The sequence below is a fragment of the Agelaius tricolor genome, unplaced genomic scaffold (assembly GCF_023055355.1).
Source record: "Agelaius tricolor isolate 1412-34295 unplaced genomic scaffold, bAgeTri1.0.p SCAF_2, whole genome shotgun sequence".
In the NCBI taxonomy this organism is placed as follows: Eukaryota; Metazoa; Chordata; class Aves; order Passeriformes; family Icteridae; genus Agelaius; species Agelaius tricolor.
Genome location: NW_027269262.1, coordinates 62340502 through 62353581, shown reverse-complemented (window position 1 = coordinate 62353581; position 13080 = coordinate 62340502). Strand labels below are relative to the sequence as shown.

General features: G+C 39.4%; 1 protein-coding gene across 2 annotated transcripts in view; it reads left to right on the top strand.

Moving 5' to 3' along the window:
• The window catches only part of SLCO5A1 (solute carrier organic anion transporter family member 5A1), a 74322-nt gene that overhangs the window by 36974 nt on the left and 24268 nt on the right, over nt 1–13080 (top strand). For both annotated transcript variants that reach the window (XM_071420840.1, XM_071420845.1), the window contains exons 4-5: nt 3522–3742; nt 11779–11943. In XM_071420840.1, coding sequence (XP_071276941.1) covers nt 3522–3742; nt 11779–11943 — 386 coding nt within the window. The remainder of the gene's footprint in view (nt 1–3521; nt 3743–11778; nt 11944–13080) is intronic.

Below are 13080 nucleotides of genomic sequence, written 5' to 3'. Positions count from 1 at the left end.
GTAGCCCTTGGCGGTCTGTCAGGTGCTTTGAATGAAATTTTCTTTTGCTGACACTTTTCTGAGTGTTTTCCTAGTTCAAAATCTGTTTGATACTTGGGTCTTCCTATATAGTCTTTCATCAACATTCCACACAAGAAGTTTAAAGGAATTCCTTCAGCATTGTCTGGTCCTTCCTTAGCTTTAATTGCTTTATTTGAGGTCCTAGCGCTTGTGCGGATGCCTTTGAGGTATTCTTCTGCATATTTTCTTTGACTTCAGAAGACAGAAAATCAAGGGTTTTTAAAATTAATTAAATTAATTAAATAAATTAGGCTCCTGTTCTGACCTCTCAATTTCCCATTGTAGGTGTCCTTATTATTTTTGGTCTTTTGTCTGTTTTCCAATTCTTTGATATTTCTTCAGGAAGCTGTGAAGTGTAGATGGTGAGATAATTGCATCCAGTGCTGCATTTGTGACATCTCCAGCATTTGGAATGCTGTTATAACAGTCCCTTTGGATTTGAATTTCATCTTGTACTATATTACAGGCCCTGTCTCCTTTGCTGTTTCCTCCTGAGTGGGTGGTTGCAGATTTCTGCATATTATTGCCACAGATTGTTTCTTTGATCAGTGCCTTTGCAGCTTCTGCCTTTGAGATCCTGAAAGGGATGTTGCTACATTTTTATACAGACTACGGATTTATTTCGTCTGACAGTGCTGACTAATCCTCCTAAAAGTCTGCTTTCTAATCCATGTATGTTATCAGCTAAAATGAATGGAGGATTTTCTGTTTACATAATATCAAAATTAGTCAAAAACTTTCAGTCACTTATATTTGCCTTGCAAAAGCTTCCTGTAAGCTTCTAATGAAAATAGTGTTACACATGGCTGTTTATTTGTTGTTTGCCTGTGTGTAATCATTTACCATGCAAAGCATTGCATATGAATTTTTCTTCATTGAAAAAGTTTGCAATATCTTTGCATTACAAATATGAGGCCAAATGCTTTTTGTTTCTTGTGCAAGAAATCCTGTCTACTCAGAATTTAAAGTGTTTTAAAATTTGAACAAATATATAGTTAATAGTGTAAAGGTAGTACAAAAATATGTAAAAGTTGTTCTTGTACTGGGTTTGCACAGCAAGGTTTTGGTAGCAGGAGGGTTACAGGGTGGCTTCTGTGAGAAGCTGCTGGAAACTTCACTTCTGCCTGAGAGAGGCAATGTCAGCTGGCTCCAAGAGGAGGCTGGCCAAGGTTTACACCATCAGTGGTGGTGGTAGCACCTTTGGGATAACAGATTTAAGAAGGGGGAGACAAAAAGACATACGCAACACTAGCAGCAGTCACAAGAGAGCGGAATGAGAATATGTGGTAGAAACAGCTCTGCAGACCCCAATGTCACTGAAGAAGGAGGAGGAGGTGGTGATGCTCTGGGTGCCAGAGCAGAGATTCCCCTGCAGCTAATGGGAGCCCTTCATTACATGTTCTCTCCCCTGTCCTGCTGAGGATGGGGAGTGATGAGAATGGCTTTGGTGGGCACCTGGCATCCAGCCAGGGTCAACTCATTGCTGTGGTTGGATATTATAGTAACGTGATTGACTTCCCTGGAATTTCCAAATACCAGCGTAGATTTGTGTGGTGGGTTGGCTTTGGCTGGCTGCCAGGTGCCCACCAAGCTGCCTCACTCCCCTTCCTCAGCAGAACAGAGGGAAAGCACAATGGAAAGCTCATAGATCGAGATAAGGACTAATTGCTATCATGGGCCAAGTAGACTTGATGTGGGGAAATTAATTTATCACCAATTAATAACAGGGTAGGATAGAAAGAATTAAAAAGAAACCTACAAGCACTTCAGACCTACTCCTTCCCTCTCCCAAAGCTCAGCTTCACTCCTGACTCTTCTACATCCTCCACTGGAGTGATGCAGTGGGCTGTGGAAAAGGGATTGTGGTCAGTTTAGTGACACCTTGTCTCTTTTGCTCCTTCTCAGCTTCAGACAGTCTTTTATTAACTGGTCCAGCACAGGTCCTTTCTGTGGGGTGCAGTCCTCCAGGAACAGAATGATCCAGCCTGCAGCATCCCCTGTGGGTGACATGACCTGCCTGAAAACCTGCTCCTGTGGGAGCTCTACTCCACAGGCCACAATTCCTGCTTGAGCCTGCTCCAGTGTGGATTCCCCACAGTCTGGAGATGGATACCATGGTCTTGTCCTGCAGGTGAATCTCTGCACTTGGAGCTCCTTCTCCCCTTCTTCTCTCACCTTGGGTCTGCAGGGCTGTTTCACTTCACACAGTTGCTGTGCAGTGTTTTTTTCACTTTCTTAAGTAAGTGAACACCAAGGTGCCACACCAAGGTGCCACAAGCATTCTGATAGGCTCAGCATTGGGTAGTGGTGGATCTGTTTTTAAACTGGCTGGAGCTGTCTCTGTCCAGCATGGGACAGCTCATGGCATCTTCTCACAGAAGCACCCCTGCAGTCCCCACCCTGCTACCAAAACCTTGCCATGTAAACCTGGTACAATGAGATGAGTCTGTAGTGAAAACTGCACTTCCAGTATGTAAGAAGAAGTTTGTGGGTGGATTCTGAGTTGCCCTTCTTCATGGAACCATCTATGTGAGGTTATGTTTCCCTTAGTCTTTCACTGTTAGAGGAGAAATGATGTTATCTGACACTCTGCTATCAGTGTTCTGGCTGCTGACTCGAATTAACTCTACAGAACTTTCTCGTGCAGCCCTTTTGCCCATCTGTGGTGCTGGGGTGAAGTCCATGAAGCTTTTTGGCTGCAGGGAGGACAAGTGTTTGCAGCTGAAGGGCTCTGCTCTGTATCCCACACATTGTCCCTTCTGTGGGTATGTCCCAGGTCATTCCCTGAGAGCCAAGGGATCATTTCAGTGTTGTATTTATATCCCGTATTTAAAAGACAGAGGGAGAGAAGATGAAATTCTTTGTGAAGGCTATTTCAGGTTGCAGTCACAGAACAGAGTTTTGGGCATAAACCCTGGAATGAATTGTAGCACATCAGTTGTGACATTCAGGCTTTGGGAACTCTTCAGTTGTGAATGGAGAGAATTGGACAGTCAGGACAGGGAGAGGTGGGCACTGGAAAACAGAACAGATTTAGCCCTGATGTATTTATCAGGACATTTTATCTCCTCATGACATGGATAGCTTTTTCTGTGTTCTCCAGAGAAATACTATATTGCTCTACTGGGAATTATCTGTGAAAGGCTAAGTCAAAGTGAATATCTAATTCTCAGCACTTGGTACTGAAAAATTACCAAAACTGAAAATTTGTGGTAACTTAAAGCTGACATTACTTAATAAAATTTGGTGGGTTCTGGATAAATACCTTTCAGTAAATAAGCCAACAGAAACATCTTCTGATTAAGGAATTTAGTGCACTCCAATTCTTTACTCTTAGTGTCAGTTTTTCATATTTTGCAAGTGTGTCTTTCTAGGCAGTGCAGCTTCTAACAGTAGCTTTGATTTTTTTGTTTCATGTAATGTGTTTGCTTTTGTTTCCATTCCTGTTTTCCTGGCATTAGGTGGAGTGGATTTCTCCTTTGTGCCATTGCTATGCTCCTTGTGATATTTCCCATGTTTACCTTTCCGAAAAAGCTCCCTCCTCGACATAAAAAAAAGAAAAAGAAGATGAATTCTGATGATGTTTCAAGTGATGATGACGTGATGAAAGAGAAAACAAGTAGCAAAACAGAAACAGACAGTTCAGTTTCCGCCTCTATGGGATTTGGAGAGAATGTTAAAGGTAAAGTTTGTTTTTAATTTATAAATGCTTTAGATTTGGTGTGCAGGGTCATCCAGGATTGTATGGTGTAATTGAAGGCAGTTTTGACATCCTATGTTTGCTATTATGTTTTGCTATTGAGATTTTAATAGATGCTCATCCTCTAAAATGACAGGGTGCAGCAATGGCTGTAAGACATTCTTTTCCTTGAATTGTCAGTGTTTGTGTACCTGTAACAACAGGTAGGCTATTTCCTATAGTTACAGGACTCCTACCACATGTATTTATGCATCTTAGAGTTTGCAATCTTCACACCTGCTTTATAAGCTGAATTTCTTGGAATAACATGCTCTTCCACAGTGTAAGTGAAACAAGTAGAAGGAATTCTGGTATGTGAGTTCAAATACATTATTGTATTTGGGTGAGTTCATAGAGAAAGATGATTTGTTTCATTTTCCTTTCCTGTCTGTTTTGTACTGCAAATTGTTTTCTGAAGGCTAAGACAAATAAAACCTGTGCTAATTTTGAAACGTGAAGAGATCAAAAGATTAACAAGTAATAGAGATTTTTATTTTATTCAAGGAGTAACCATTACTGTAAAATGTAACAGTAAGTAATAATCAGTGATAAGTTGCCTGGGGAAGAAGGGCAGTGTTGCTACAAATTGATTAATGTGAAGCCTATAGAATTCAAATTGACAATACAGACTTAACAGCATCATAAAATTGAATAGTGTATGACAGGAGTGAATGTGCCTCAATGCCATTGTGTTGTTAGTGCTATTGTGTCTTCCTTGCATTCTGTGATGCAAGTGCTGGTTGTGCCATTTCATGGTAGCCTGATAAATGCAGCTGGAACTGGGAGAAACCATCAAATATCTATTGTACCATCAGTCATAATTTGAACTCAAAACTTTTAAGTGTTTGTTGAAATAGACAGTTTTACTCTTTACTTGGATACAAGTCCAGGCTATAATGATTGGCAGACTTTTTAATGAAACATTTATGATCACTTTTATGCTGAGTAGACAAGGCTTAGAAAAACCAGCTGTTTTAGACTAAACCCAATGTAATTTAAAGTTATGTTTGCACACCTACATACTGATTTGCTCTGTATTACATTTACACTGGTTCTCTCAGGGTACTTAAAGTTACTGTTAATTTCTACAGAAGTAAAGAAAAAGAGGATACCAGAAATTCTTGGTGTGATTTTATTAGCTTACAAATCAGCTTCTTAAGGTACAAGGCAAGCAAAGAGCAAGCAAAGTGAACCTCAAATATCAGATCTTTCAGACCATGTTCTCCCTTTGTTGGCAAAGTGGTTGAAAATGTGATGGAGAAGCAAAAAAACACACTCCTTCCTCCTTTAAAGACTCTAGTCTCCATATTTGTGAGTCTGTTTTCTCCTCAATCCACACAACTAGTTGTGGTTTTTATTTGCCTTCAAACCTACTGGCCTCTGATCAGTGGAAGTAGTTCAGGGTTAGTCCTGTCAAGATTTTCTCGGTAGTACAGGGAACTGGGGGAGTCTGGTCTTTGCTGGACTCCTTCCTAATGACTGCAGACAGTGTCACAGCAGAGACACTGCTTCACCCTTGGGTGCACCTGGTGAAATGCAGTGTACAGATGAACTGCAGCTGGCTGGGTTTGCTGATGCAGGTTCTCTGATACACAGTTTCACCTTCCAGGCCATATTGTCTCTACAGGTACAGCAAGTAGAGAAAAAAACAATTTTTTTTGCTTGGGAGAATGTTTTCTAGGACTGTTTTTTACACAAATGAAAACTTCTGTATGTCTCATTTTGGCATGTGTTTCTTTGGTATGTATCTGCCTAGATGTATAACATACATTCTATAAAATTCTATATGAATGTATTAATGGAGCTACCAAATTAGAACTTTTACTACACAAAACTTTTAGTTTTCTTTAGAGGAGAAACTTCACCATGTGGAACAGTGAAAAGAAACATGCCAGAAAGATAGCAAGCTAGTTGAGATAAGCAGAAAAAGTATTTTTCTATAAGCTGATAATAGCTTTCCCATTCAGTGTCAGTTACTCTAGCAAAGAAGGCCTGCAGCAGGAATGCACTATCATTTAATTATTTTTCCAGTTTAAGTGGGCTTTATGGAATAAGATCATGCCTCAAGCTTCTCAGCTGAGGTAATTTTGTTTATAATGGGAAGGAAAAAAGGATCATATGTGTCTAAGTCATTTAGCATGGCTTCTTCTGAGATGCAGTGAACATTTTATACTTTCCATTTAATTTCAGAGCTTCATCTTTTTATAGCACTGTGGGCAGAAACTCCACTTAGGCAGTAGCCAGGAGACTGTTGATTTAGTGGGTCATATCTTCTGTTCTATACTAATAAATATCAATGATGTCATAGTCTGCCATGACATGGTCAGTGCCATCAAATCTCTGAAATCTATGCAGCTTTGGTAAGGAAAATAACTGTTTTCTTCTTCCAGTATGATCTCATCTTACCTGCGAAGCCTGGCAAAGTGATTTTTCTCCTGCTCTAACTTGTTCTAATTTCATAATTAATTCTCTAGGTGAATGAAAAGGTATAAAAAAGTCATAAGAGTATTTTTTCTGCATTGACTGCCAGTATAAGCTGAAGAAATAAACCAAAAACTGGCTCCATCTCCAAGTAGCCTCAAACTTCAGTGACCTGAGCTTTATTTTGGCCCATGGTGGAGCTGAAATCAGATAAAAATACAGATACAACTTTGCTTTTTCACTTGTTTCAAGTTGCAAGGGCTTGGAATTCAGTCTTTTCTTACTTACGTTTCAAGTAGAAAATGTGAGCTGAAGAATGCTTCTGAGTCAGGTATCAAAAGTACTAAATAAAAGAGTAAGTAGGTCACAGGAGGAAGAAAACTGGATGTAGTTTATTGCGAAAAATAGAGGTAGTGTAGATTACATGAGCTAGAGAAGTTTTATAATGAATAAACCATGGTTCAATCCCATATGTAGAGATAACACATGAATCTGAGCAGACAAAACTACTGTTTTCATTTAATACCTAGATACCCTTAGGGTTTTGTACCATGGAAATTGTATCTGCAGTCCCTTTCACTTACCACTATAATGAAACTTACTGTGCAATTGAATAAAGGAGCAGTGTAAAGAAAGCAAATGTATATATAACTTATAAAAGACTGATCTAATTTGAATCAAATAATTAATCTAATGAATTACATATATTTTGTAGCCTTTGGAGTTTTTTGTTTTGTTCCTATGTACAGCCCTTTCTTAAATGTAGAGTATTCCTGTCTGGCTTGTCACATCTACCAGCTATCCTGTGCCTTTCTTGGTGAGTTCCTGTGAGGGGCAGAGACAGGATAATAATGATTGTCAGGGCATCAGCAGAGAAAAAGAAATTCCTGAGGGGCTTGTGGTTGCAGGATAAGCCCACTGAAGTGCTTTGCCAAGGAACTGGATTGGAGTTTCTGTGCTAGCTGAAGATCAGTTGCCAGGCATCAGAAGGGAGGAGGAGACAGTGGGCTGTGTGTGGGGGTACTTGGTGGGCACTGTGAATGTCAGAGGGTTCAGCAGACCATGGGCTGGAGATCCTGCAGTGCCACTGACCTTGAGCAAGGCAGTTCCCTCTTGTCCTTTCTTAGGCTGTCCTGAAGAGCTCAAAATAGAAAAGATTGGCATAGCTCCATGCAGTGATGAGCAGTGCTAACTGGAGCCTTGAGGACCTGCTCTAAATCAAATTAAAATAAGTAATAATCATATCAAACTGGCTCTGAAGCCCTCCTCTCTTGATGGGATATTAGGAGCTGTTCAATGATCCAGCTACCACCCAGGTGCTTAGTGCCTGTCCTGAGAGTTGAATGAGGTTGTTTAAATGGTGTGGGAGTAGGTAACAAAATAGCAAAATACTGTTCTGGAGATTAGTGATTAGCTCCATGCAGGATATATTTGATGTAGTTGTGTGTCACTTTGCTGGTTTCCATTCTGATAAACAAACCAGAGATTCTGTCTCAAGTCTTGGCTCTGCTTTGTACGGCACAAGAGTGGAAGCTGCCCCTGAGGCCCTGGTGTGGAGCCAGCCCTCTCCAGAGCTGCAGGCTTGGGTCGTGTGTCCAGACTGGGAGCACTAGCAGAAGGGAGGTCTTCTGGCTAATATCTGCCTCACCCTTTGTCCTGGTTTAGGGCAAATTTGGGAGAAAACCTCCAAAAGGGTGCCCCTCCAGAAAGCAAACCCACATGGTCTCTCCCCCCAACCGGTTCAGGAAGGATTCCTTGGAGAGAAGTGGAAAGAACCTGTTTATTTAACAGGCAAAACACCCCCCAGCACACAAAATGAACAATACTGGATGACACCATTCTTGCACCACTCTGAAAAAGATGACAAATTCAGAAAGTCTCTCTTGGGAGTCATTGCTCTGTTATTGGTCCCTCTGGTGCTAGGAATGGCTGCTGCAGTCCACAAGGTATAAACTCTTGGTGTTTCCCAGGTCCCAGTCCGGAGCAGGCTCGAGTAGATCCAAAAAAAGGGAAAGGAGAAACAGTCCAGGAAAAATTTGGACTGCTTAGCTAAACTAACTGATGAGCAGAAGCAAAAAGCAAGAGCAAAGCAGGAGCAAAGCAGAAGCAAGAGCGAAAGCAAAGCGAAAAGCCAAGCAAAAAGCAAAGGCCGCACTATGTACTGCCCTGTCTGTGTGTCCTGCCAGCCGTGGGGGAGTGGCTGATAAGAAACCAAAACAAAACTTTCACTCTTCAGAACCAGTCTTGAAGGCACAGAACATCATATCCAGCATAAACAGAGCACACGAATGGGGATACAAGCATCATAACGTCACCCTAGGACACCCTTACAGGAGACTTTCCTGATGGACTGCAGAAGGATAGTGCTGTAGACTGGAATGATTTATTCACCTGATTGTATTCATTGCATTGCCCTGGGCTGGGTATGCAGGAACAGGGATAAAAGAAACTATATGAAATGTTGAAAAAGGAGGTGAAGTCAGAATTATTTGAGTTTTATTGAAATTCTGTTTACAGTGCTTTGCTTAGAGAAATATTTATGAATACTTGTATTACTTGCAGATTTTTCTTGCTTTTCCCCTACCATGAATCAAGTAACGGTCCAGCACATGAGTGGAAAAAAAAATGAATACTGACCAGAGAAAAAATACAGTCAAAGATCATGAAAGGAAGAAAATTGCCAGTAGTCTAGCAAACCAGTCCAGCAAGGCAGGTTTCAATTTACTCTTAGTAATGCACTAGGTTATTGGGGGAAAAAGAAAAAAAAGATCAGATGTTAAAATTTGAGTTAATTCACAGAAATATAAACATGTTTGCAGCTATGCTAAATTCTTTTAGTTCTAGGAGTGTAATTGATAGAGGTTTATTAGTTTAGATGACAGAACGAGAGAAATTGCAATTTCTGTTGTGTGTTTCTGATGCAAATTTGCAAAAACATGCAATGTCTTTTGAGAAGAATGTCCTTCAAAAAAGTCAAACCTGATAGGTTTAATAATCACCTTGAAATCAAAACCTAGGCCTATGGCTAGGTACACAAAAATAATTTGACATAGAAATGTTTTAAAAGCATGATTGATTATGTAGTCTAAAGGATCCTTAAAGTTTTTAGCATTCTTGCTTTTTACTATGGTTACTGTGGTTGAAAGATAATGAGTTACTTAACAGTACCTTTTTATTATAGGTTTTAAAATTCAGAAGTGTAGTACAGATGTTGTCACACCATGTTTGATGATGATCATGGGAGGAAATCAGGGAAAGACTAACTCTGAATGTGTGTTTTTATTTCCAAGTTTCTTACTACATAGCAGCTTTCCTTTGTATGCCAGACAATTGCTGTTTATAAACCATGAAGATCAAGTCTTAAGTGCTCCAGGTGGCGTGCATTAGTGTGGCATGCAGAAATAAACTCTTTATTTCATGCCAAAATTTACAGCAATCAGCAAAGCTGTTCTCTGAAGAGCCCTTCAGATGGGTATAAGGGAACGTGTGCTTATTCCAAGACATTAAGTTTTATCTACTTAACAGGAGAAATCCCATTTCAAAATACTAATTAGTTTTGAAATGAATAATGACCTTTAGCCTGAGTGCTCAGATGAGATGTAAGTAGGAGTCAACAGAAGTACAGCTCTACATACAAGCGCCGGAGCAAAATGTTCATTAGCTCTGCAGTTCTTTGCCAAATTAATTCTCTAGTTGACTGAAAATTCTAAAGCAGACATTTTCCTGAAGCTCAGTTTTATCAGGAAGGGCAAACTTTACCACATATTATGATGTCTGGATGAGACTTTAAAATAATTGATTTAGCAAAGACCTTGAGTTCAGCTCTCGGCCAAGAACTACCAATTCATTTCTACAAAGAACACTCAGTTCATCATCCTAATAAAATTATCTTTCTCTCTGTGATGATACCTTACTTTCTACCACATTTTAAACACAGGTGAGCAGCTGCCACTAAGTAGCTCAGTTTCCAGCAAGACCAATCCTTCTTTCTGTTTCCTGACTCCTTTCTCACAGCAGCATCAGCATGGTCATAACTGCTTGCTCCTGTTGTTTCTATTGCAAACAGCACCACCTTCTTTTTTTTATTTTTTAAACCTGTAGGTGGTAAAAACCATTAAGATTATAATATATGATTGCTTCTTAATATGATTTATTCATTAGTTATTTCCACCAGACTTTGTATTTAACGTTTAGTATGTTTCCTCATAGATGTAGCAGGAGAGCATTTGACTACATTAAAGTTATAAACCAAGTACTCATCATGAATATTATAAACCCAGTACTCATAATGAATTCAGTATAAATTTTGACAAATGGCATAAGCTAATACTGGATGAAGTCAGACAAGTGCTAATTTGCAGCTTGACAAGTTTTGACATGACAAGTGAAATTCTGTTTGCTTTTATACAGATAACCTACTGGAGTCAGTGCAGAAAGTGAGACAGATTTTTGTCTTGACAACTTTTAACATCAGTAAAATTCTCAGTTGTTCTTGCTCAACATGTATTTCTAATGGGTGCTCTTGTCATTGAATTCTACTGGCTTTCATTCAAGCACTATTCTATTTGTGTACCAAGTGAAAAGCAAATGAAAAAAATCTGAACTGTAGTAGCTTAGATATAACACTTGAAAAAAACTTGATCTGGGGTAAAAAAAGCCTCAAAGAAAAGAAGACTTGTTTAAAATCACGGCATTTAATAAAAAAAAAATAAGTGCTGAATAGGGTGATGATAATTTGACATCACTGCAGGACTAAATTTAAAGTATGCAAATGTTTAATTTAACTACAGTGCTGAATTTCATGGGGGCTTGATATTTGATTTGAGAATAATTGCAACACCTATGAATACTTTTTCAATTTAAGTTAATGATGTACTCTCATTTTTAATTGATTGCTTTATCCCTTCTGAGAATATTGAATTGTATGTAATATATGTTGAGATTCCTTGATATCATTGATGCATTTTTTTCATTATGCTTTGTCTGCACCATTGTAAATGCTTTTAAATCATGTAGAAAAATGCTTAACTAAAAATATTTTGGTTCCCCTTTCAAATTGGATTATTATTATTACCCCAGCTTTCCAAGCATGGTCCTTGAAGCAGAGAGTAACAGGGGAGTGAGTATAGGCTCTTTTTTCCTCCTATGGAGTGCAAATCTCAGTACTGTCTGTTCAGTAGTGTGGTATATGTTATTTCACAGAAAATCTCAAGATATCAGAATAATTCCAAAATCTCTACATTTTATTGCTGTTTTTCTTTCTGTTGTGGTGTTACTGTCTGTTTTTTCAGATGTTTTTTTGATACACACGTCAGTTGTGTTTGTGCCAAGTGGGACCATGGCCCTGAGCGAGGCAGTGAGATGGGGTCAGTCAGAGCAGGGAGCAAGGGCTGCAGTCCCAAGTATGCACTCTCCCTTTTGTCTAGCAAATGTACCAGCTGCTAGCAAGCCATTATTGCCAGTCTGTCTCAAAGAAAATCAATTGGTTCTGTTTCAGTTTGCTTTTGTTTCTCACTCATTGTTTATAACATTCGTTTGTCATTTTTGTCATTTTATAGAGCTTCCAAGAGCAGCTGTCAGGATCTTAAGCAACATGACATTCCTTTTTGTGAGTTTGTCATACACAGCTGAGAGTGCCATTGTCACAGCTTTTATTACCTTCATTCCCAAGTTCATCGAGTCACAGTTTGGCATCCCAGCTTCCAATGCCAGCATCTACACTGGTAAGGCATTGCCACATAGTGTTACCTTGCAAGCTTGGCTTTGGCTAATGAAATGAGTTGATTAGGAATGAACCAAAATGTGTTCGTTCAAACAGGTGATTGGATCCAGCTTTCTGCATTTGGTTAGATAATCAGACTATTTTCTGATGTTTGTTATATGTATTTAGTAAGATGTGAACCCATTTATATTGTTAAAGGGCTGGATTTAATTTTTTTTTTTTTGCATAGGCCTAGACAGATGCTTTCTCACTTGTTGATGGTCTCCAAGGGGGAAAAAATCAACCAAAACAAGCTAGAAAAACCATAGACATGACTGCAATTTGTGTGCTTTAAAAGGTCTCTTAATACTGTTCTTACTTTCTGTGAATTTTACTTCCTCTTTGATCTTTAAAATACCTTTATCCTTTTTCCCCTTAGTGAAAAGTTGTTTATCTGTCCCATCCTTCAGTTATCTCTCTCCTCCAGGGTGGTGTTTTTCTTCTTATTTACTTATTTACATTGAGACAACAATCTAGTCTAGTCAGAACTCCCCAGATTCTCTTCTCCTACCTGTCATTTCAGGAGACCCCTGCTGTACCAGTGTACAGCTATGTCCAACTTTTAACAGAGCTACAGACCACAAAATCTTAAGCTTCACACTCCTCTGTGACTGAAAGAATGAGAACTTGGCTACTTAAGGAGGCCAGAATATTGTCCAGAATTGGGGCCTGTGTCATGAGGATGTTACCTTCTCTTCTAGCTGTGTCAAAGACATTTGTCTTTGTAATAATCTTTTAAAATTCTCCATAGTGCTTCTCATACAGAATAACTGCTGATTGCTGGGCAGGTTAGTTCTTTTTTCCCCTCATACTTCCAGACACTGTGCCCTAGGAATGATGGAGTGGAGTGAATTGTGGGGACACAGGTGAAGTATGGGGTGAAGCTGCCCAGGGGTATCTGTCAAAAAAAGGACAAAAAGTAGCAGAAGGAAGAAGGAAGGCACATGGACCTCACATGAAAAGAATTTGTCACTTGCAGTGGCTGGAAGAAATGCAAGGAATTTCTAGAGTGGGGAGGGGAAAAGTCGGAGAAGCACCATGAGGTGTTTTTTTATTTGAGAGTTTCTGGGATGAGATTTTCTTTAGGGCATGAAATCCC